Genomic DNA, 24,008 nt, shown 5'->3' on the forward strand with positions numbered 1-24,008 from the left:
AAGTATGGGTACTGCGTCCAAGTTGGGCTGAGCAACAGATTAATCTGATCTTGTGTGTGTGTGTGTGTGTGTGTGTGTGTGTGTGTCTATTGATATTCTGGTGTCTGACACCAGTCCTGAGAGCACCAGTAATGCAAAATGAAAAGCAGGGAATCTGTTTACATTGCAACACCCTGACCTCTGACCTGTTCTCCGTGGGCTGGTGTGTTGACCTCTTCATCCTTCTGTAGATGGTCTGGACAGCATCACTGTTGGAGAACATCCTTAACCGAGAGAGACCATCGCTAAAGATTCTTAAGTTTGGCAGGATGCTATTTATTTTTAAAAAAAAATCTGGATGCAATCAACTAAAAATTTGCTTTTAAAAATTGTGTTAAGACAATTGTTCTGTTTTATAAATACTTGAACATACAATGAATCATAAAAAAGTACTGTGTCCATGCTCTTCTAGTTAGCGCCACGACACTAGGTGGCAGTATGCCCAACTATAGCTGCTTTTTTTTCTCGACATATTCACCAACGAGAGAGAGTGAGGCAAGTTCAGTATAATCCGTAAGCCATGGTCTTACACGTGGTGATTCTTGGCCGGTAAAGCAGCAAGATGTGACTGTTATGCTTTTACTGTTTTAAGTGCATTAATATGCAAAAATTATAATTATTTTTTCTTCTAAGATTTGTAATAAATCGATGCTATGGGGAAAACAAAGGTAAGATCTTTTTGTCATATTAGCTTTCAGCTTGCAAATCACGTAGGTTGGCGTCAAACTCTTCACGGCGTTTAGACTCGGACAAACGTAAAAAGTTGTGAATATATTGTTTCTGTGTTAACCGATGTTAGTGTAATATGTTTTAAGTGTGGCCTGGCCACAGTCGGTGTGTTGCATTAGCCAACTAAACAGTTACTGGCGTGATCGGTGGACGTGATGGCGAATTAACCGGAGTTGGGGATTCGAGAATGGGGAAAAAAATCTACCGAGCTTTGAACTACTTTGAACCAATTTCCGGATCCTCGTGAACGCCGTGCGAGAACGCATGACGCATGAAAGACTACAAATTTCACCACTTTGAGGCAAATAGTCCAGGTATAGCTTAAAATGAGAGAAATATAGCCGTATTATTATTATTATTATTATTATTATTATTATTAGACGAAAAACCAGAAGAAGTCGCGTTTAAACGCGGTCCGCCAAGGAGAGGAGGACTTCGGCAAGGTACCGCACTCCTTCGTGTTCCACCGCGGACAGATCGGCAAGAACGTAGGCCAGCTAGTCATGGACATGCGGCGTGTGATGGAGCCTTTCACCGCCGAGAACCTAAAGGTTGGCTTCGCTCGCTGCTCCGTTGGGGGGAAAAAAAACATCGCATAATCATCTATCTTAGCGCTCCGGTCTCGGTGCATTAATGACACGCACGTGTTGCTTTGTAGGTGCGGAAGAAGAATGTCCTGAAAGATTTTGCAGCGGTGGCGGGACCACTGGGAGTCACCCATTTCATGATCTTCACCAAAACTCCCAGTAGCATCAATATGGTAAGTTGGTATATCCTTCCAGGACAGCATGATCGCTAGCTCTGACACAAGTTTTCTGACAGTAATTACCGGTTATCCCACCCTAAGAACCTCTTCCAGTGACAGAATAGTGACAGAAATCTCTTGGTCTCTCCAGCGGTTGGCCCGGCTCCCCAAAGGACCCACAATGTACTTTAAACTACTGAAGGTGTGTATCTGTGCAGGACTCGCCGGGAGATTACACCAAAGTTTAACCATGCAGGTATAGTCTGAGTTCTTCCACACGTCTCATGCCTTGATTTCGCTTCGTGCACCTCTCAGTACACCCTCGTCAAAGACATCGTCTCGTCGCTGAAGAGACACAGGATGCACCAGCAGCAGTTCACTCATCACCCACTGCTGGTGCTGAACAACTTCGGCTCGACGGGCATGCAGGTCAAGCTGATGGCCACCATGTTCCAGAACATGTTCCCTTCCATCAATGTGCACAAAGTGAGTTGGGAGTGAGCTGGCAGTCGAATGTTCGGGAAGCTTCTGGAAGAGAGTTCAACCGTGATGATTGTATAGTCTGCTGAGATTATCTGTGATCTTATTGATGGGAAATAATCTGATCTTGAATTCTCTTCCAGCTCCTATTTAAGATACACATGGATTGTCATGCTGTCTGGTACCAATGACTCCCTGAAACTGGACATTTGTGGCACTATATTGTTTTATTTAAGTATTACTGGTTTTGGGCAAATCCTTTGAGGGCCGATTTTTTTTTTTTTTTTTTTTGTGGCCGACAGCAACTAAACTTCGATAGTTGCTGTCGTATTTGCTGCGGGCGAAGCATCTTCCTTGGTCCAGCTGTATGACGGCCATTTCAACCGATATTCACATCCGCGTCTGCCAGTTGACATTTGCTCCACCAGACAGTAGATGACCTGTAGCTTTCGTTGCGTTTTATTTCTGATTGCAGGTGAACCTCAACTCCGTGAAGAGATGCGTGTTGCTAAATTATGACCCTCTGTCAGAAGAGATAGAATTCCGCCATTAGTAAGTATGACGCCTTTTCTGGGACAAATTTTAGCTTAAGCGGTAGCTGATCAAGGTGCAGGTGATGACAGTGTGATTGATTTGACTGACAGTGATTCATGATCAAAGTAAACGCCCTGATGCACGCAGACTGCAGAGCGCAGGCTGTGTTTGCTTGTAGGTGACCCTTGGAGAAATGCAGCCTCACTCCGTGCCCTTCTCTGCCCACAGTAGCCTGAAGGTGGTGCCCGTGGGGATGAGTCGTGGGGTGAAGAAGCTAATGCAGGAACGCTTCCCCAATATGAGCCGCTTCGATGACATCAGCGAGCTGCTCATGAAGTGAGAGGCCGCAGTGTGCTTTGCTTAAAGGGCAACCACGCCTCATGAAGAAAATACCATCTGGGGTGGGGCCCTTAACAACTGTAACACTGAACTCTGCACGCAGTTCTCTTTGGAGCACTGCTCCTCTGTAGGAGCATAGCCAGTGAGCAGTGCAGACTATCAGTGTAAGAGAGTAATTTAAGCATGAATGAATGCAAGCAAGGGTGTGTGACACCCCCCCCCCCCCCCCGTTTTTAAACTAAATCCGACTGCTTTCAGGATGCAGATGATGCCAGTTCATTACCCTGATTTTTCCAGTGATGTTTCAAAGTAAACGCTCTGATGCATCCAGTGGCGAGGCGACACTTGCCTGGTGTCATGGCTCCGCACGAGCTCTTACGCCGTTCAAATGCTCGCTTTTGCCACAGGGGAGCCAACCTGTCTGAGAGTGAAGCGGAGCAGGACGGGGATCACAATATCACCGAGCTGCCCCAGGCGTACTCGGGTCGGGGCAACATGTGCTTCCAGCAGAGTGCAGTGCGACTGACGGAGGTAGATGTCGCGTCTCGTGTAGGAACGGGCTGGGACCCAAGTGATGAAAGCAATTCTTACTGAATGCCGTGATGCAGTTCATAAAGTAAACGCTTTCTGATGTGCCCAGTCAAGTATTCCTGTGCCTAAATGTTTGCCTGTAGTGAGTAGGGTTGCAAAAATTGCAAAAAAGTTGGAAACTTTCCATTGGAAGTAACTGGAAATGTGCAAAATTCATGGGTTAGCTTATAACAGGGGAGTAAATGCACTGCTTATCCTACTTACCCCCGTATTCAGTGTTGCATTATTCATACAGTTTGCTTTATTGCTGTATCTGACAACTCGCACGAGTTCCACAGAGTTCAATATTTCCAAAATTGTCCATCTCTGTTTCCTGTGGAAATCTTCTGGAAGTTTTCCCCTCCGTTGCAGACCTAGCAGTGAGATGGGAAGTTCACGCAGCTTTTATTCTTGCAGATTGGCCCCAGGGTGACTATGAAGCTAGTGAAGATTGAGGAGGGCATGGGGGCGGGGAATGTTCTTTATCACTCTTTCAGTAAGTAGAGTCTGACTCTCTTGTCGTGCTAGCAAAGCGAAACAATGACTGGTGAAGGGTGCAGCGATTCTGTGGCGAGTGAGTCTCTCGCTCTCTCCGTCCTTTCTGCAGTTCATAAGAGTGAGGAGGACATTCGAGAGATATTGAAGAGGAAGGAGGCACAGTTGAAGCTGAAGCAGGAGCGCAAGAAAAAGCAGGAGCAGAACATCCTTCAGAAGAAGGAGAAACAGGAGGAGAACAAGTAAGTGGGCAGCTACGCTGCTGTAGAACAGGCATTGTGGGTGTGTGTGAGAGTATGTGTGTATTGTTATTGCTGTTTTTCCACGACCTGGAGTGTTTTTTTTTGTTTTCCCAACAGGAAGAAGAGCCTGGCAGGTATTAAAAGGAAGCACCAAGAGCAGGAGGGAGCTACAGACAGTGAAGTGGAAGATCCGGGGCAGCAGGATGACCAGGCTGCAGCTGAATCAGAGGATGAGGCGGAGTACTACAGACAGGCTGTAGGGGAGGAGCCAGATGAAGGTAAGTAAGGTGACTCTTATCCACATTCTCGGCCTCTTACTGTGCTCACTGCTGCGTCGCAAAACTTCAGACCGTTTCGTTTCTGCAGATATGTTCCCCAAGGCCAAAAAGAAGAAGAATGCGGACAAGTCGTTGAGGCCTTTTAAGAAGAGGAAGTTGTCAGAGGGCAAAGATCGTGGCCAAGGGGGAGCGCCCAAACTGGGAAGGAGAGCTGGGGGAGGCCCCAGCCCCAAACACTCTGGTAGGCCTGGTGCCAAGGCCCGCCCACAGAACCAAGACAGGAAACCGAGCAAAAAAGGTGCTAAGAACTTTGGAGTGAAGAAGGGAGAAAGGGGACTGAAGCTGAAAAGGCAGAACGGCAATCCTAGGCCTGGGTTTAAGAAAGGGGGAAAACAGGGGTTTAGACAGAAGAAAGGGAAAGGAAGACCATGAGCCTGTATTAGACCTGAGTGCTGTACAGAGGGACTTGTCTCTCGGAAGTCTTGGGCCCAGCAAAGACAGGGCTTCCCCCTTTCCCCGCCCACAGTCCCCCTTTCCCCGCCCACAGTCCCCCTTTCCCCGCCCACAGTCCCCCTTTCCCCGCCCACAGTCCCCCTTTCCCCGCCCACAGTCCCCCTTTCCCCGCCCACAGTCCCCCTTTCCCCGCCCACAGTCCCCCTTTCCCCGCCCACAGTCCCCCTTTCCCCGCCCACAGTCCCCCTTTCCCCGCCCACAGTCCCCCTTTCCCCGCCCACAGTCCCCCTTTCCCCGCCCACAGTCCCCCTTTCCCCGCCCACAGTCCCCCTTTCCCCGCCCACACGCCCTGTTAGCTGGATGGAGAAGCTCAGTGGTGCCCAGTCCTTGAGTTTACTGGCTACCTTAGTGTTGGTCTTGAATTTGGAAGCCCATCGACTAATAATACTTTTGTACCATAAAAATCTACTGTTTCTACGTTCAAATTTAATAAATGTATTTAAGTTGTTTAACATTTGATATTTTTTTTTTTTGTGGCTTTATTGAAACTTAAGTCTGCATATGAACTTTTATAAAGGATTTTGCCTGTAATGTTTGGATGCTTTTGATGTACAGCTATTCTACGAACATGTACAAATAAGCGTTGTGTGTAAGTATATGAATTGGCCAAATTTCATATTCTAATGTATAGAGCAGAAAGCATGTATAATATAAATGTCTGTTATATATTTAGAATTAATTTGAGTTGGTATTGGCTCTACTGTTCTTATTAAGGTGCTTGTACAACAGCACACCAGTGGAGAGGGCGTTTGTCGTGATGCGCCCTCTGTCTTGGAATCCTTCAGTCCTTTTTCTGAAGTATTATGTTTCGTTCCAGACGCACCACCTAACGTCCAATTTACATGCAGATTTTTCCCATTTTAAATCGCGTATGGTGGAAGATCACCAGATGCAGAAACGCATTCAGGCACAGTGATACTGTTACTCCCAGGACCATCCAGTTATTCTGTAGACACTTAATGTGCTTTTTCACAGATCACCTAATTTTTTGAAGGGTCCAGAGGCAAACCGGTCTCATCAACACTGTAAATTTTGTGAGGGTTGTTTTGGAGTTTCGGGGCGTTGATTGTTTTTTCCGTACAAACCAAACCGGTAGTCTGCCTCTTTGTCGCTGCCGTTTCTCAGTTCCCTGGATGTCGTTCAGGGGTTTTCTCGGACAGAATGGGGTGACGCTGCTTAAATGCAGGAAGCCAGTCCACACCAGGGACGTCATCTTTGAAGGGAGTTGACTCCTTGCAGTAGTTGCCAGTGGTCATACAAAGTTCTTCTCTCCTCGTCCCAAAGCCCCACTTTAAGGAGAAGGCTGTGCCCCCCCCCCCCCCCCCCAAACCTAAGGGCTCTCTGGATGATACCTCTTGCAATTTCTTTTGGAGAGTCGAACAGTCACCCCCCCAAAAACTGGGGCTTTTTTTGTCCTGGTTTGCTTGTGTCGCTCAGCATGTGCAGCCTTTTCCGTGTCTCCTTGGGAATAACACCTTCTGTCTTTTTTCCTCATACTTTCTGGGCATCTTGGACCTATAACAATGTTCATTAAATGTTTATTCTGCAGTCCAAAAGTTATCTGCAACTAATTACAAGGTTCCAATACTGCAGCACTGACTTTGAAAGCACTAGAATTACCCCATGGGACTGTGCTTATACATCTGGAGTATGCAGGATAATTGAGTAAGTCATTAGAAACAGCAGTTTCTTAAATCCAGTCACCAAAGATTATGTCTGAAAAGGAAATGACAGAATATTGATCCAAAAATCACCAGAAATACTGACAAAAAGGTCCACTGGTAGATTTTTCCGGATGTCTTCATCTGCACACTTTCTCTTGTCCAGTTCAGATACTTAAATGACTACTGACCCACTTCCATTATTTCTTCATGTTATATTTTTATAATTTGTTTGCAAGAAGGTCAGTTAATGGTGTCTCTGAGTACAAAGGCCCTGGGGACAGTATTACCCCAGGGCCATGGGACGGAATTACCCCAGGGCTATAGGATGGTAATACCCCAGGGCTAGGGGACAGTATTACCCCAGAGTTAGAATCCATCTTATCCCATAAAGCGTAATAAAACCAACCGTCATAACAATGATAAACTGCTGCCATTTAAGTGTTTGTGGTGAGAATGTGAAGATAAAAATAAATCATGTTTTTTCTTCATAGCTTTGGGGTCACAGCACAGGGTGAGCCAATGTGCAGCATCCCTGGAGATGGGGCGGCTGGGGGGAGTTTAAAGGCCTTGCTCAAGGGCCCACAGTGATGTGACTGTTCTGCTGACGGTGGGGCGTGGACCTTCCAGACATGGGCCCAGGGACTGCAGCTTACTGAGCCACTTGCCGCATATGGTTATAGAGTTCTGCCACTTGCTGCCTTCTACTCGTTTACTTTTACAGGCTTTGTAAATATAAATGTGTCATTAACACGACTGAAATGTAACCCTGCAAGCATGTTGTTTTTTACACTATGTTGCTGGTTGCTAATAAAATCCAAAGGCAATGTTGGGGAAGTTACTTACAAAAGTAATCCATTACAGACATGTTCAGATCCAGAAAGTACAAATCCAGGCCAAGGTTTTGTTTCAACCAACCAGCTGAGAACTCTGTGACTGACTTTTTATGCTCAGTTGGTTGGACCGCCCGTGCAGAAGGGGGCGCTGTAATGTAAACCTGAGCACCTTCTGTCTGAAGTTCGATGGTGTCTCCCTCATCGGGTCTTTCTGCGCGCTGAGAAACCGGGAGGATGCCGTCTGTGGAGTACGACGAGTAAGATAATATAGGGATGTTTTTAATGTGATTTGTTATACGGGGCTTTAAAAAATAAAATAAAAGTCTGTTATGCCAACTCTCTTTCTTTACAGTTCCAAGCCTAGCTGGGCCGACCAGGTTGAGGAGGAGGGCGATGAAGGTAACTACGTTGCTTTCTGGACTGAAATGAGCCCTCCAATCTAGGCCTAAATAGCAGTTTCCACGTGTTTTTTGTGCAAAAGGGATATTGATGGTAATTATCATGCTGCAACTAATAATTCAGCATTTATGTGACACCTGTTTCTTACTGACAGTTCAGTAGCGGGTTACTTTGTACTCGGTTTGAAAATGCGCGACGTCGCCGATTCACTGCAAACTATAATCGCGTATGAAGATGGTTACAAAAGATTGTACGGTTCTGCTCTAACAGTCGCTTATTTTCACTAAAATAAGAGCCTAATACCCTGTATAAGTGCATTAACTGATTAAGATCTTCATTCGAGTTACGCTGTCAATTGATATTTGACAATTGATGTCAAGCTTTAAAGTTGGCTAGGTAAAGGTCATATTTTAATTGCAGTATTTGCTTACCGGTAAGCAGTGGTCCATCAAACGACGTGTGAATACCGACATCACAAGAAGCTTCTTTATATTTATATACAACACACACGTATATAACGTGTATAGTTCAATATGTAATATATACTATATAATTTTATTGTTTCTTCACAACGGTATATCATTTTCGCTGTATGTCATAGGTACCCTTCCCTCACCGAAAGAAACGATTAAAGGAAATATCAAAACCGTCACAGAATATAAGATTGATGAAGATGGGAAGAAATTTAAAGTAAGTATTTTGATGCTTTTCTTAATGGGGTAGATGAAATGTCCTTGATCTATGGCAAAACTCTATTCTTAATATTTCTTAACATAAATATCGTAATATTATTCTTAATATTTACCAAAAACATGGCACTTAATTATGATTAAGCGTGTCAGTAAAACTTTGTCCTGCCACTGTGTGTCCCACAGATTGTCCGTACCTTTAAAATTGAGAAGATAAAGGCTTCAAAGGCTGTGGCCCGGCGAAAGGTTTGTCATTCTTACACAGTTTGAGGCCATTTCTACCTTTTCTGTAAATCCTGAAACACTGCAGGTCTGACATTCTCTGTGTGGTCCGTCTGTCCTGCTGTGATTTCCAGAACTGGAAGAAGTTTGGCAACTCCGAGTTTGATCCACCAGGCCCCAACGTGGCCACCACCACAGTCAGCGATGATGTTTTTATGACCTTCATCTCCAGCAAGGAGGTAAGGTCCTGCTGATTTGACATTAGCACATATGAAACTGCAATACTTTCTTCTGTAGACCATTCAGCTGGTTATATAGTGAAAAACTTATTGTATAATTATGTTTTTCTTGCTTTGAATCTTTTCATGTATGAATGTGGTCAGTCTGTGTGTTTAACTCTCCCTTTCAGGACCTTAATACCCAAGACCAAGATGAGGACCCTATGAACAAGCTAAAGGGGCAGAAAATCGTGTCTTGCCGTATCTGCAAAGGGGACCACTGGACCACGCGGTGTCCTTATAAGGACACACTGGGACCCATGCAGAAGGAGCTTGCTGAGCAGTTGGGTTTGTCCACTGGCGACAAGGAGAAGGCATCAGGTAGGCTTCCCCATTTTCCTCCTCACCTGTCTCCTCTAGCATAGACGTACATCTCTCTGAAATGAACCTTCCAAGAGAAGTTAATTAACAAGGTAGAAAAAGAAAGTTCATGCTAATGGCTTCCCGTTGATGGATAATTGACCGGTGTTGGAATTCAGAACCAGAACCTGCGCAACCAGTGCAGAGCAAGACGGGGAAGTACGTCCCCCCCAGCCTGCGTGACGGAGGAACTCGAAGAGGGGAGTCCATGCAGCCCAACCGCAGGGGTGCGTCTTTCCGCTTAGTCGTCCCTTCTGAAATCTGAGTGTAGTAGTTACTACCAGTAACCATGGTAACCTGCTGATTTCTGAATGTCCCTCCCCCCTTTAGCTGATGACAACGCCACGATCCGCGTGACCAACCTGTCGGAGGACACGAGGGAGACGGACCTGCAGGAGCTCTTCCGGCCCTTCGGCTCTATCTCCAGGATCTACTTGGCCAAGGACAAGAACACTGGCCAGTCCAAGGTGCTGTTCAGAGGCGTCGACCGCGAGCCGTTGCCTTGGGTCTTGCAAATGCGCTGTATTTCCCCCCCCGATGCCTTATTGTCTCTCCTGTGTCTCTTCAGGGTTTTGCATTCATCAGTTTCCATCGACGCGAGGATGCGGCCAGAGCCATCGCTGGTGTGTCTGGTTTCGGCTATGATCACCTGATCCTCAACGTAGAATGGGCCAAGTAAGTCATGTTCCTGTCTCACTCATGTGCTTGGATTATGACCTTTTGAAGTGCTATAATCGCTTGTCTTTTTCCCTCTTTTTTTAAGGCCATCAAACAACTGAGAACCCCAGAAAGACTGACACATCACCACTAAAGTTTATGAAGCCTGTTTTCAAAGGTTTTTTTCAGTATCTGGTTTTTGAATATGGGCAGCAAACTGGTGGTGGTTGGTGTCTGAAGGATAACAGGCATGGAAAGGGTATTTGTATGTCATGACAAGCGTAAAACTCACTTTGTGAAATAAATCTATCAATAAAGAATAGTGTGATTTGATTTCATGGTTATCCATTGCTTACTCCTTTAAATCTGTGGTTTGGATCAGCCCTAAGGGAGATGCTGAATAGCAGTTTAAACTTTCTGCCTACATTCTGTTAACTTAAACTGCTTGCTGTAATTCTTACATCGTAAAGAAAAACCTGCCCAGTTAACATTTTAGAATGAAGTTTTTTTTAACCATCTAATTTAGAACTTAATCAGTGGTTTTTGTTGACAGAACACAGCACAACAGAATGTCTTCTGCATATAACCCATATCTGAGGTGACTGAGCAGGGGCACCTGCAGAGCAGTACCTTGCTCAGGGTGGTGCATTGCTGGTTGGGGATGCAATCTTTCAATTACAAATGTGCTTCCCTAACCATTAAGCCACCACTGCCCACATCTAAGACTCCTGCTTATCTTAAATGCTGTAAACAGATACCCCAAACCTTGAGATTCCCTTAAATTCATAAAATACTGGAAGTTGAATTGTTTTAAGGATAGGAATGGAATTTTGCTGGTAATTATTTCATGGAGTCGTTTTGTCTACCCATGAGAAAATCACTTATCCATGAATCCCCATATTTCAGGTCAGTTTACCAGATAGTGATCTATAAAAAGCAAACTGAATAACTGTTAAAGTGGAATAGTAATTCATATGGTATGCCACACCCAGGAAGTCATGTAGACTGTCTCCAGATATGGCACTAACAATTTGCTCCATGAGTGGTACACCAGAATATCAGTGCTCAAGGGGAAGGATCTTTGCCCAGACTGGATTTAAGTCACTTTAGTGCTTGTATGAAGGATTACTAGGAGTAAGAGAAAGTCTAACATTCGAGATTCACTAGTACTTAAGTCATTTAATGACTTAAGACCTTATCACACTAGCATGGACTATTTAAAGCTTAAAGAAAAATTTAAAATCAGCAGTTAGAGAGGATCTGCCATGTAGTTAAGAATACAGGCACAAGGCACAGTATATGACCAGAAACATCTGATAAGAGCTTTATTTAATATTACAACATATAAAAACTACCATACAATTTATTCCACTTGAATCAAGTGAATCTGAAAATACATGGTTAAAATCACATAAAAAATGGCACTGCACAGACTGTCCATAAAAATGAGTCAAGCATCCTTTTCCCAGCAAGTAAACAGAATGAGATGGGGTGAGCATCTTGAAAAGGCTCCTGCCTTGGGCCAGTGGCCACTCTAGTCAGACAATTCTAGCTTCTCCTGCTTCACAGGGTCTGGGATTTGAGAAAGAGAGTGGGGGAGAGATTAGCTTATTTTGCACCTGTGTGACTATGCGTAAGCCCACAGCAAGAACAGGAAGCTACCTGCAAGGCCCCCAGAATTCTCCTTCATCTTCTCCAGGACGCATTTCTTTAGCTCCAGCCCGATGGCTTTGGACAGAGGAGGTGGCACAGCATTGCCCACCTGCAGAAGCGAGGAGCTGGATCAACATCTGAGCCAGCAAAGGCTTTAATAAAAGGATGACCGGAGCAGGGAGATAAAAGCCTGACCTGTCTGTGTTTGTCCAGGATGTTGCCAAAGAACCTGTAGGTATCAGGGAAACCCTGAGAGCGAGCACACTCCCTCACGCTCACCACACGGTGCTGCTCCGGGTGCAGCACACGGCCCTGAAAAACACCCATCGACGGCTGTTAAACCAGGAGCCTTCAGCGGACTCCGCACCAGTCTGCCCCATACGCAGGGCTGTGAGCCATTACCTGCTTGCCCATGGGCTCCGGGTTGGTGACAGTGGTGCTGAAGAAGCCGTCCCACTCCAGACGCCCGTAGAGCCCAGCCCAGTGGTTGTGTCGGTTGCCCGTGTGCGGCAGGCACCAGGGGATTAGCGTGTTGAACTGTCGGTCTGCTGGATCGCATGGTTTTCCTGTGGGAAAAGGCGGCCGGAAGAGCGTTAGTGCTGCAGGGCTTCCAGTAATCCACCTTTCCCCGGTGCAGGGAAAACTGTACCACTGACCTTCGGCGCACGTGCACACGCCCCTCAGTGCCCCGGTGCTGCTGCGGCCGTTCTTTTTGTCAGAGTGCGTGTACCGCAGCTTCTTGGTGGTGGTACCATCCGGCAGGCGCACCTCGATGTTGGGCAAGTCTCGCCAGTCAGAGCCGGGCGCCAGGGGCACGTGGCGCATGCGGGCTGCCACCAGTGCACTCATGTCCTGGGGAGGGGGGTTGGAAGGGGAGGTGTCATGAAGACAACTAGCTGGGTTCACTCACTCTACGCTCCATCTGGGTCAATGCTGACCAGTTTTACGGTGGGACCCAAGTGCAAGGCAATGAAATCGCTGTCATACAGCCAGTCAGCAGCATCTGAGCTACCAAGCACATCCGACGGCAAAGCAGTACGAGCATGACCCCCCCAGACCCCCCTCTCCATCCCACCTTGCAGATGTGGTCCCGCAGGATAGGTTGGTACTGAGAGCCACGGATCTGCCTCTGGAACCAGGACTGGGGCTCGCCGTTGTAGGAAATCTCCAGGGCCGACGCCCCATTCCGGATCTCCGGCAAGTCGGACATCGTGTCCCGCACTGTGATGGTTCGGTACACTCCCCCATTACCCCTAAAAAGACCAGGCAGGGCAATAAAAGCCTGTCCGTATCCCAAATGTGCATCTGAATTAGTGCACATTAAAACCTCATTTACCATGTGTCCAATACGTGTCCAACACAACTAGCAAATGCTGCCAATCGAACCCCCCTTAATTAGGAGTTAAGAGGTCCCCACAGACGAGATTCTTACCGCGTGACGTTGGTCACATATCTCTTCTCGTCCACCACCACATTCAGAGAGCAGGCTCGGGGGGCGAACACATGCAGTGGCTCAGGGTAACGAGGCAGTTTCTCGCCCGGGGCGGCTGCCAGGATGATGGCTCGGCGCCTGGTCTGAGCGACACCGTACTGCCCAGCCTGGAAGGCAGAACCAAGAAAGGAGCCATGATTGATAGATAAACGAGATTCAGTCTTTTCAAAAAGTGGGAAAGATTTTTGTATGCCTGAAACATCACCAAGTCTGGACTATTCAAAAAACATCACAGATGTCATCCCTGGTTCTCAGAGCCATGTTAAACCCCCCCTCCAACCTAATCATGAGCCCCCCCAATAAATCACTCCACTCAATCCTTACCTGCAGTACCCCGAAGGTGCACTGGTAGCCCATGCGCACCAAGCAGCGCAGTGTCAGCTTCAGCACCATGGAGCGCTTGAAAGAGACAAAGTTCCTCACGTTCTCCAGCAGGAAGAACTTGGGTCTGTAGTAGTCACAGTAACTGAGGGACAAAGGGATAAGCAAAACATCACCATAAAGCCTTCAATCTTGTATGGTTTTAAATCAAAATGCTACAATGTTTCTTGGACACCAGAAGACAATGCGTGTTGGTCTTGTCTGCATGCTTGCTCACCTGAGATAGGAGACCACCAAAGAGTTCTTGAACTTGGAGTAGGTGCGCGAGTTGAAGCGGTTCATCCCGCTGAAGCCTTGGCATGGCGGGCCTCCACACAGCATCTCCACGTCGCCTTTCTGCGGCAGCTTCTGGCCCAACGAGTTGGTCTTCTCGCCCGACATGACCAGCTTCAGCAGTACGTTGCAGTCCTCCGTGAAGACCGTGGAGCCGGGGTTGTTCAGCCTGAAGGCCTGGGCAGCCGGTTCCCACATTTCGATGGCCCACAGGGTCTCAGAGATGCCTGATAGAGGGAGGAACATTTAGGCACCTAAACTCAGACATGCTGCAAGAGAGAAATGTCATCCCACTCCCTTACCAGCCTGGTGGAAGCCCTCAGACAGACCGCCACATCCGGAGAACACATCCAGGGTACGGAGCTTGGGAACCTTAGGCTCGTGTAGTTCTTGCTCCTGCTGCTCCTGGGGGGAGGACTTGCCCTTCCCCTTTCCTAGGGAGGGGTATTCAGTCAGGTTTGTTTTTGTGTGCATGCACACGTACGAGTGAGAAAGGCTGTGATGGTTCTCTGTACCTTTGCCCTTGCCTTTTCCCTTCCCTTTGTGGGTAGCAGAACGTGCATGGTTTGGCGGGTCCTCGAAGCTCTTAGTCTTGGCATTATAAGCCTAAAGCGCAAGTCAGACAGATAGGAGTCAAGACTTGACGTCTAAACACATGGTTTGCAGCTTCCCTCTACTGCACCTTCGCCACTATGACTACAAGAGTAGGATTGGATGGCGCTTCAGGTCCGATTACTCGCTACAGGCCTCCCCAACCACATCTCACATTGTTCTTACCTCCAAGAAGTAGAAACGGTCAGGACCACCGTTCGAATACTCCTGCACGGTCTCAATGAGATCTTCTCCATACTCAACCCGACAGCGACCCTGGACCTCCGCCAGGTCCACAGTGACCTCTTCATCGCTCCAGTACAACTGGTTGATGTCTGCGTGGTAACCTGCCTTAACCCCCTTGTGGGTGTTCTCTGCCCTGTAAGAGAACATAGGGGTCAAAAACAGTTGCACATGGTCACTAGATGCAGCAACACACACGAAAACACTTGGTTCAGGAAGACAACTTCCTGGAGAATGTTACTCATTGTCAAACACTCCAGCAACTGCTAGCATTTCCAAAGGTTTACGAGCCTCTGACAAAAACCGACTGATTGGAAAGGCAATGGACCTGTAGAACTTGTACAGCCGCAGCTTGACCTCAGCCTGGTTGGCCTTGCCATTGCTGCGTTTAAGGCAGAAGATCTCCTTGATGCGGCCAATGCGGAAAGGCTCGGGGGCATCCAGGTTGGAGCCTTTGATGTAGTCTGAAGACTTCCTGTAGTACTCTGGGTACAGTTCCTCATCCACATCATCCTTCCTATGCGAGCGCTTCAAAGGGCTGGCAGCCTTCACCCTGGGGTTGAGGAAGAAACGATAAACCGGTCACGTGACCTATAAACCTGACACTGGCAAAAACGACAAATTTGCCAACTAGTATTGTAGCATAACATTGTCAAACAGACCTGCTCACCCAATTTAAAACCGACCATTTAAAAGTGCAAGCTTTTAAACCAGTAGACCAGTCTACCATGAACCCTGATTTTCCCATGAAAAATCCACAATGCTAACTGTGCCATCACCCAGCCTTCCATCCTATATTACCTAGTTTGCAGAAAGGGGAAACTAGATTAAAGGTCCAGTTCTTACCAGTTAAGGGACGCGTTTTTTTTTTAAATTGAAACTTGCACTACCAATCAAACTTTTTCTTAATTCCATTTCACAGCCTTCTAATGTATAACAATGGAGCTGACAGGCTTCTAATAAAATCTGATGCATACATGTAGATCACAGTGTTCAGCACCTTTTCGACACAGCTTGCAGTCTACCACTCACCCAAAGGAAAATGCCTCAGGCAACATGTACACACTGTCTCCCACACGGCACTGCACCCCCTTCAGGCAGGCCAGGCCATACAGCACTTTGGACTCATGTTCGTCATTCAGGGGTTCCAGTGCACAAGGAATCTCCTGCTCCTCACGCTCCTTGTTCCGAACGCAGCTGGCACAGAACCTGCAGGACCCGGTGCAGCAAGATGTGAAGACATCCATCAAAACGAGACAACGCACCAGGGAGAAAGACTCACCGGAACTTGCAGTCTTCAGAAGATGTGACCTTGGGTGGAGTCTCAAAACGGGCAAACTCGCCATCATACCACAACTGGTAGAAGAAACTCTTCCCATCATCCTCAATGACCTTCATGTCATCATCCATTCCACCCTGAAAAGAGCAGCTTTCATGCAAGGCTTCCATTTTGCACTGCAGTCCCAATTAAAAGGACTAGGACGAATGTGCATGCACAGGTACCTCCATGAACCAGTTGTTGGAAGGGGCCTTATAGAAGACGTTGACTTTGTCCTTAACATAGTTGAGCTGCATGTCCTCACACTCGTCCACCAGAAAGAGCTCCAGTGGATCAGACGATTCCCCCAGGACGGTCTCTGTGCCACGGTAGAACCAGTGAGCATGGAACATCTTGCCATTGTTGTCCTCCCACAGTGCTGTGATCCTGCAGGAAATATGTTCACAAGTTTCTCAAATCCAGCAAAATTAGGTATTGGGAAGAACCTAAACCTCTTGGGAGGTCAAATTTAAATTCGATGGCTTACCTGGCCAGGTACAGAGGTTTGGACGGGTCATCTGGACTGACGGACACATAGTCGCCCACTTCTAGAACCTCATTATCCACACACACCTTCATGTAGTACTCCTTCTTGCCCTCCTTCTGTAGTTAGAGAAAGAAAAGCTGATAACTCCATTCAGGGCAGCCTACCAGTACTGGGGGATGACTGCTGCAACACATTTACCCAAATGGGCTCATCCACCCAAGACAGCTTGCTTTGACTCTGCTTCTTCTTCTTGTACTGGGACATCTTGGCTGTAGCCTTCAATGGGGGGAGGACATCCTCCTCCTCCAAGTTCTCATCATCCTCGGCTTCCTTCACAGCCAAGTTCGGACACCTGGCCATAAACACAGATGAACATTAGGCTCCCTGGGGCCAAAGATCCAGTCCTTCCCGGCCTCGAGTTCCCCAAGCCTACGCGAAGCCAGACTACAACATATTGTACGTGCTCAGTCACTTCCACATTACTCACACATAAAGCATGCTTCTCATTAAGCAGAAAGCCATTAGACAAGTACACAATGTTCTGGGACTAGCGTTACAAGCTAAATCTCTTCTGCGAGAAGACCAACGTTCAAGAACCTCACCTCCTCTTCTGGCAGGCTTGCTTACTGCGACCACTCCCGCCAAACTTGATCATGTCCTTACAGGCTGTGCACTTCCCACAGTCAGGGGCCTGGCACACCTGGGAGGTGGAGTGGAGTAGAGTAGAGTACAGAAACACCTCTGGAACACATGCTCATTTAGACTAAGTGGAGACACTTAAAGCAATTTGGCTTAGAAACTGTCAGAGCTCCACTTCTGGTTGCAATTACAGAAGAATTTATTTTCCCCCCAAGTTCATTCTTTTTGCCTAGTGCAATAAAGAGCCTCCCTACAGTAACCCGACAAGGCACAATAAGACCACCAGGACTCACCTCACAAACCCCACAGCGCTGCCTCTTGACCCCACCCTCCTTGTCATTCTGATCAATCTGGTCGGAGAAGAATGTGTCAAAGATCTGGTAGACCAGCTTGGTGGTGGTGGCCTTTGTGGGACCCTTGTTGTCCTTCTCGATCTTGGTGGGATGACGGATTGCTTGCCTTCTGGCTGCCCTCCTGTAGGGGGCAATGCGACAACAAGGGGAGTTGGAAACCAGGTATTCAACTGATGCACAAAGCAGCGCTAGGGACCCTTTTTTGACGTGAACCATACGAAAAACTCATACTTATCCTGAATATTAGAACCAGACACAGTGACTGAAAGCATGCAGAATGAAGCCCATAAACTGCAGCATGTATGGGGGGGAGGGGGGAGGGAGAGGAAAACAAACAAAAAAGGGATACAAAACAAAACTAAGGCATAAAAATCCAAAGTGTGGCTTACGTGACCTGACATTACAGAAAGAGGGTCATGGTCATAGTGGCGGGACCCAGACAAAAAAAACACAACAAGCAGGCGGGAAGGGAAGCATTCCAACCAGATTATACCTACCAGTACAACAGCATGCTGCGTTAGGGGAATGTTAGAGGAGCGTTAGAGACATACGGATAACAGGGTGCAAGCCACAGGAACAATCCCTTCCTGACTTCCACAGCAAAAAAACAGAACCAGATCTAGGCACTGCCCCTGGTGCCTGCGCCCACTCAGGGAAGAGTGAGGCTCACACCTCAGGTATAACCGTAAGGGGCATCAAGCCATCATCTGAAGGGACCAAGGGGAATGGGAGGCAGCACACTGTGGCAGTGCGAGTGCTAGTTGCCCAGGGCAAGTTAAAAAGTAGGGCAGCTAAAAACTGGTTGTGAAAGCGAAATGTGGGAGGGTTAGGTAGCAACAGAAAGGACACCAATGCAGGCTCCAATAAACAGACTAAAGGGACAAAACTGACATTCAGCAACTCTGCTCGAATGTCTCAGGCCTTCCGCTACTGCCCTCTGAGCTCATCGGGGCAAGTAGCTACCCTCCCATTTTAACCACAGAGCCCTTAAATGTACCTTTTGCCCAGTGTCACCCCAGCCAGCTTGATCAGGTCCCTCATGCAAGGAGTGACGATGATGGGCTGCTCATCAGAGTCACCAGCTTCGTCATAGCTCTCCACCTGCTCCACAACGAACTGGGCGTGCCGCAGGAGTGTGTCCTCTGTGAAGCGGTTGAAGTTTAGCCCAGCAGGGGGCACTGTGGTCTGCAGCAGAAAGTGGACATGGGTGATCAGATGACCAGTGGGTTTAAAGCAACGGGGGCCTCACATTTTTTGGCTGATCTTACCTCAATCTTGTTGAGCAGATCCTCATAGGTGACTTCTGGGTTCTTCTGCAGGAATTCTACCACAATCTTGCTCATGTAGATCTTCTCCTGCATGAGGGCAAAGATGGGCCCGTACTCCTCACTGGGCTCCATTAGAATATAGTCCGCAAAAGCTGAAAATCAAAGTTGGAGAATGACTCTGAACTGAAGACATAAATTGAAGAATTTCAGAAAGTGGCAAAAGAATGGCTACCTGTAGTGAAGCCAATGAGCGCTCTCTCGCCTCCATCAAAGCCTGTGATCCACCAGGCATTGATAGGGCCCAGCTTCTTGGCAGGAACCCCACCTGACATAGGACAAACGTTTCAGAATCCCTTTTATTTGACCAGTCTGACGGCACTCAGTTGCAGTACTAGCACTCATTAGACTAATAATGTACATAAACCAAAGAAATAAGATATTTCTGTTCATTTATGGACTGCAGATGTGAACATTACAAATGGTGAGGATGCAAAGAAATGCATCCTATCTAAGCACAATGGAATCTGCCCGTACCATCCATGCATGGATTGTCATCGTAGATGGGCTTCACAGCACAGCTGAAGTACAGCTCCACATTTTTCTCGATCAGTCCGGAGTCAAAGGGACACAGATGCCCACGCTTGTCATAAACACTGGGGAGGAGGAAGCCTGTGTCATTGTGCCGCTTAAAACCATGGTAGCACAAGCTAAAGTCCTAAATAAATGGTCGCAAGCTACTCAAATTTCCACGCAATATCGACATCTACAATGCTTTTAGGCGCCAGAAAAGAATTCCAAGGCCGGACAGCTCGAGTTGCTGTACTGATCTCCATTTTGTGTTCTGAAATGTACCCCACCCCACCTGAAATTGGTGATCTTGTGCTGGGGTAGATCTTCGTAGCTCTCAAAGCCATCCTCATTGGAATCAAACAGCGACAACCGTTCATCTGTCAGCATCTCTGGCTCATCCAGCTGTGAGGAAGCCAGAAAGATTTTAAAAATAGAAAACATTTACGCAGCACGAGTGTCACAAGAGGACAGAAACGTCACCTCACCGCATCATCAGGGTCGCCTTGAAAAAACTTGAGGTCGGAGTCATCTAGGTATTGCCTGCAGTCAGGACATTTAGGGGGCGGAGTCTGAAACAGAAATAGAGTTATGCTGCATTCCATTTGAACTTGGAAATTCAGAGCTCCTAATCGGAAATTTCAGCTTAACACCCTCTCAAGTCGGAATTCCAACTCACAAACTCCCTAGAATTCAAGATGGCCGTGAAGTTAACAGAAGTTAAAGCTATAGTTTTACACTATTTACTTTCACTTGCGTCTTATTTGTGGCTCATAAAAAAAATAAAAAAACCAAATAAAATTGGTCGTACACACAGTACCATCCAACCGCTATCTGTTGACACGTTGTAACAGTATGTTCAAGAAACAGCATAATGCGTTAACCAATGACATCGCTAACAATTAAGCAGGCTAGAACTGGGTGTTTATTTCATTAAGCAGTATGTCCTGCTTAAGCGGACAGCTTGTCGGACTTAAGGTAGTCTGGGCTAAATGAAAGTGAACGAAGATAAAGACCATTTCAACTGCGGCAAATGAAATCCGACAAGTTATTCTGGTAAGCAATGCGTTCTTGGTTTCGCTAAATGGTCATCCCACTTGCTGCACTGAAATGCTGTTAACTTGCGTGACGTCTTTCCCAGTTTTGAGTTCTAACCTCCGAGGTAAATGGAACGCAGAATTAGTAACAGCCATATAATCACAACTCTGAGACCAGTCCCAAACCATCCACTTAACTGAAATAAGCCAGAAGCCACTGCCTTCAGTAATTAATGGAAGCGGCCAAGGGGGAAGGACCTTACCTTCATTGCAGCTACAGGCTTTGCCTTCACAGCTGGGGCATCATCTGCAGTCATCCTTGGGAAAGAGATGGTAGAGATCAGCATAATTCATTTCCACATGTCCATGCATCTAAACATAAAAGGCAAGATTCCTTACTTTTCATCTGATCCAACCTTCGGCCTCTTCTCATCCTGTGCCTTTTGTGGGGAGAAAAAAAAAAAAACACATAAGGCCTATATACATATTAAAAAAATAAATGCACATCTTGCAGTTCACAAAAACCGACCCTAACCTCCTCCTCTATGTCAGCCTCTCCGCTCTTCTCAGATACTTCTCCATTTCCTCCGTCTCCATTCACTTCTTCAGACTTCCGCTTGTTGGAGCTGTTGGGGGGGGGGGGGGGGGAAGCGCTGCTTCAAATGTGTACAACGCACAAAGCACAAGCGCTGGCACAATACAAGTACATACTTACAGTTTCGAAAACATGGATATAATGGTGGATTGTTTGCTGGAATTTCTTGTCACTCTGGAACTGGCAGGAGATTCTGGAAGAGAGGTAAGGTAGGAAAATCTACATTAACGGTCCCAATAAGCACATACAAACGTTAAAGGCAATACAAAAGCCTAATGCTAATATTTCCAAAAAATTACCATTGAAACAATCCAAGCTAAAGTAAAGAAGGTGTGCTACTTAGACACCTAGAGACAGGGCTTCTATAGGTTTTAAGTCAAATTCAACTAAACACCTCAAGACCTATCCAAAAAATTGTTTCAAGTTATTAATTACAATAAGTCCACTGTGGACGAGAGCACATACGCCAGGCTGCATATCTGCCATTTCTCTCACGAAAGCCCAAAATTCAGAATTACCAATTTCAAATAAAGAAAAATCTTCCAAATAAACAGCCACCAGACTTTTGCAAGGAACAACTAATGTGAATACACACACCTTTCTAGTTACTTTTTTTTTTTTAAGTGGTGGGCCACAGAGGCTTGGGGAGGAACAAAATCTGTCTGTAACACAAAACTGTTTCGCTTTATGATTTAAGCATCCACACAGACCCTGTGTACATTCCACCAAAGAACAGTACGCACAGCAAATATAGCAGGCTACGAAGAGCAGCTGTAGTCCCTCTGACTGGTCTTCACAATGTCTCTTCAATAACCCAACTGGAAATCATACCATTCTGGTGCCTGACTAGGGATGGCAGGACATTACAATGCACCATGCTGCCCCAGACTTACTCTTGGGCTCCCCGTCAGTCTTGCTCCGGCGACTGCCACGGGCTTTCGTGGCACTGGGGGACTTAAGAGACACGCCCCCCTCCTCTGCATCCATGGGAGTCTCCTCCGAGTTGTCATCCACATGCGAACCATTCTCCACAAGGCCGTTGGCACGACCATTTGCCTTATCCTTGTCGCTGTGGGATCCATTCTCCAAGCTAAGCTCCTGACCCAGCAGTGCCTTCACTTTGGACAGATAACCATCCTGCATGCACATTTGAGGTATCAACAAGAAAATAGTAAACGTTCCTGGGGTGCATTAGAAGCCCAACTGCCTATGAAAGCAGGACACACCACCTAGAAAGCCACCAATAAAAAAGCGGGAAAAACACCAAGGTAACATATGAACCAACCAATCAATCAATATCAATATAAACTTATGCCGAGGGGTTTCACAGAAAGGCAAACTAGGCCACTGTTGAATAGATTGTACACATTTGCAGCCAGATCATCTCCGACCACTTTCTCACCAATGACAATTCCTCGTTCTTCATCTTTGCTTCCAGGCTGCAGAGCTGATCTTGGGTTTCAGCACAGAGGAAGTCCTGGACCAGACTAAGCTTCTCCCTCAGTTTTTGCTGTGGAACAGACAGGACAAATAACCGCTGGGGAAAAAAAAAATTCAAGCAACACTATCCCTACCTTTTACTATTTAAAATACTCCTGCAGATCAAGGATAAGTGAGCAGAGTAGAGAGGGCACTCCACACTTAAGAAATACATTGTAACATTGCGTGCAGCGCTTACTTCATCAGAGAGGGAATCGCCATCCTTATCCAGTACCTGAAGCCTGCGAACAAATCAGACAATTAGCCGAACACTGCAACTCTCCAGGGGCAACTTAATCATACTAAGAGGACAATGGTCATTTGACTGACTTGCGACTACGAGGGAGGTATCCGGAGAAATTCTAGACAATCCGGAAAATTGGCACGAATAAGTTTGAGAGAAGAATTTATTTTATTTTTAAAAAAGGCGGCAGATGACCCTAAACAAACGATAATGCACACAGCAAGCAGACGTTTGAAGTGGCGGGTTTACTACTTAACGACAAACACTTTCGGTGCATGGTAACAATCATCATACTAGCGAATCCTGGATGCTAACGAAGTCGCAATGCATATACACTACAAACCGATATTATGTAGAATGCAAGAATCAGGCATCACAACCACATTTAACGGATAGCGTGAAAGCAAAGGGTTAAAATTACACACCAGTCACGAATAGCGTGCATGCATGTGTGTGTCTAACAGGGTAACGCAGTCGGAGCAAAATTTGATTAAGCCGCGCCATCATGACAACTAGCCGACAGTAAACAGCGACAAACGGCAGCTAGCTAGCCAGTCGGTCGACAAAACGGTCGGCCGTTCCAAGCACCAAGCCCGGTTGTACCTTTAATTTTCACGTTAGTCACACGACGAAAACACGCCGTTTGGCGCCAAATCCATCTAGCTAGCTAGTCGGCTAGATACCAGAGCACAGCGCGATCAGCCAAATACAAAGAAATCCCCATGTCGTTTCCAAACTAGTGTTCGTCAGCACGCGTCAATCCATAATAACTCCCTCACACATTTACTTTAACGATCTCTACAGCGGTGCGTGGAGGTGACGTTCGCAGCGTGTAACTGTGAATGGGTATGAATGCAGCTAGCTAGCGCTAGACCGAAGCTAATCGCGACCACGGGAACATACCGCTTCCTGACGTCCTCTGGCAGAGACAAGGAGGTCTTGGTTGGCATTTCAAGTTTAAATTTGACTGAGAAAAATGACAAGTGTCTGTGCAGATTAAAACAGGAAAAGAAAAAATAACAGTTAAAACTATGCGTTAATCTATAAAAGATCACTCCAGGAAGGAGCTCAGTGGGATAAAGGCTGCGGCTTCTTATGGATTCTATATGCTGCTACAGCGCGCGGGCCGTGTTTTCGCGCGGAAACCCGGGTACATCGGACTTAACCATCGACCTAACATAAAGGTAAACCCAGTGTCAAAAACATTAAATTGTCCCACCTTACCAACTATTTTTATAAAAAATTATACAGATAGCATGTGAAATCTATCTTTTATTTTGTAATCCGTATCGTACAATCACAGAGGATTTTCATATTTTGTT

The 24,008-nt window shown here is 46.7% G+C and overlaps 3 protein-coding genes across 5 annotated transcripts; 2 read left to right on the forward strand and 1 right to left on the reverse strand.

Moving 5' to 3' along the window:
- Positions 1-527: 527 nt before the first annotated feature.
- On the forward strand, positions 528-5,416 carry ppan (peter pan homolog). The gene is made up of 12 exons (XM_048991054.1): positions 528-707; positions 1,149-1,319; positions 1,427-1,528; positions 1,665-1,715; positions 1,829-1,999; positions 2,469-2,545; positions 2,756-2,863; positions 3,274-3,397; positions 3,854-3,932; positions 4,044-4,173; positions 4,291-4,451; positions 4,540-5,416. The coding sequence occupies exons 1-12, from the start codon at positions 693-695 to the stop codon at positions 4,881-4,883; spliced, it is 1,533 nt and encodes a 510-aa protein (XP_048847011.1). The 5' UTR covers positions 528-692; the 3' UTR covers positions 4,884-5,416.
- A 2,166-nt stretch (positions 5,417-7,582) lies between these two features.
- eif3g (eukaryotic translation initiation factor 3, subunit G) lies at positions 7,583-10,399 on the forward strand. 2 transcript variants are annotated; one of them, XM_048991063.1, is made up of 10 exons: positions 7,583-7,718; positions 7,814-7,860; positions 8,462-8,550; positions 8,736-8,795; positions 8,906-9,010; positions 9,181-9,370; positions 9,529-9,636; positions 9,740-9,876; positions 9,978-10,084; positions 10,173-10,399. In XM_048991063.1, the coding sequence occupies exons 1-10, from the start codon at positions 7,696-7,698 to the stop codon at positions 10,186-10,188; spliced, it is 882 nt and encodes a 293-aa protein (XP_048847020.1). In that variant the 5' UTR covers positions 7,583-7,695; the 3' UTR covers positions 10,189-10,399. The 2 variants fall into 2 exon arrangements, with proteins under 2 accessions (XP_048847020.1, XP_048847021.1); XM_048991064.1 differs by lacking the exon at positions 7,583-7,718 and having other exon boundaries at positions 7,776-7,860.
- A 967-nt stretch (positions 10,400-11,366) lies between these two features.
- Positions 11,367-23,839, reverse strand: dnmt1 (DNA (cytosine-5-)-methyltransferase 1). 2 transcript variants are annotated; one of them, XM_048991052.1, is made up of 34 exons: positions 23,590-23,839; positions 22,642-22,684; positions 22,366-22,473; positions 21,857-22,100; positions 21,084-21,156; positions 20,904-20,994; positions 20,768-20,808; positions 20,632-20,686; positions 19,820-19,903; positions 19,627-19,736; positions 19,299-19,417; positions 18,997-19,089; positions 18,765-18,916; positions 18,494-18,681; positions 17,437-17,617; positions 17,107-17,204; positions 16,703-16,856; positions 16,505-16,620; positions 16,203-16,404; positions 15,982-16,115; positions 15,732-15,908; positions 15,028-15,252; positions 14,643-14,835; positions 14,381-14,471; positions 14,168-14,299; positions 13,810-14,092; positions 13,536-13,677; positions 13,152-13,318; positions 12,795-12,972; positions 12,376-12,571; positions 12,122-12,285; positions 11,915-12,031; positions 11,729-11,828; positions 11,367-11,638 (listed from the first exon to the last, which is right to left on the reverse strand). In XM_048991052.1, exons 1-34 carry the CDS (start codon positions 23,634-23,636, stop codon positions 11,601-11,603), a joined length of 4,536 nt encoding a protein of 1,511 aa, XP_048847009.1. In that variant the 5' UTR covers positions 23,637-23,839; the 3' UTR covers positions 11,367-11,600. The 2 variants fall into 2 exon arrangements, with proteins under 2 accessions (XP_048847009.1, XP_048847010.1); XM_048991053.1 differs by lacking the exon at positions 23,590-23,839 and adding an exon at positions 23,290-23,575.
- Positions 23,840-24,008: the final 169 nt, after the last annotated feature.

The sequence above is a fragment of the Brienomyrus brachyistius genome, chromosome 22, assembly GCF_023856365.1.
Source record: "Brienomyrus brachyistius isolate T26 chromosome 22, BBRACH_0.4, whole genome shotgun sequence".
In the NCBI taxonomy this organism is placed as follows: domain Eukaryota; kingdom Metazoa; phylum Chordata; class Actinopteri; order Osteoglossiformes; family Mormyridae; genus Brienomyrus; species Brienomyrus brachyistius.

Bases quoted from the DNA above. Each gene is read 5' to 3' on its own strand.
- ppan (XM_048991054.1), top strand. The intron at 1,529-1,664 runs GTAAGTTGGTAT...TGGTCTCTCCAG, and splicing joins CTCCCAGTAGCATCAATATG to CGGTTGGCCCGGCTCCCCAA. The intron at 3,933-4,043 runs GTAAGTAGAGTC...TCCTTTCTGCAG, and splicing joins TGTTCTTTATCACTCTTTCA to TTCATAAGAGTGAGGAGGAC.
- eif3g (XM_048991063.1), top strand. From the start codon at position 7,696: ATGCCGTCTGTGGAGTACGACGA. The intron at 8,551-8,735 runs GTAAGTATTTTG...TGTGTCCCACAG, and splicing joins AAGATGGGAAGAAATTTAAA to ATTGTCCGTACCTTTAAAAT. The intron at 9,637-9,739 runs GTGCGTCTTTCC...TCCCCCCTTTAG, and splicing joins CATGCAGCCCAACCGCAGGG to CTGATGACAACGCCACGATC.
- dnmt1 (XM_048991052.1), bottom strand. From the start codon at position 23,636: ATGCCAACCAAGACCTCCTTGTCTCTGCCAGAGGACGTCAGGAAGCG. The intron at 15,253-15,731 runs GTGAGTGGTAGA...CCTCAACCCCAG, and splicing joins CCTGAGGCATTTTCCTTTGG to GGTGAAGGCTGCCAGCCCTT. The intron at 13,319-13,535 runs GTAAGGATTGAG...TCTGCCTTCCAG, and splicing joins GCACCTTCGGGGTACTGCAG to GCTGGGCAGTACGGTGTCGC.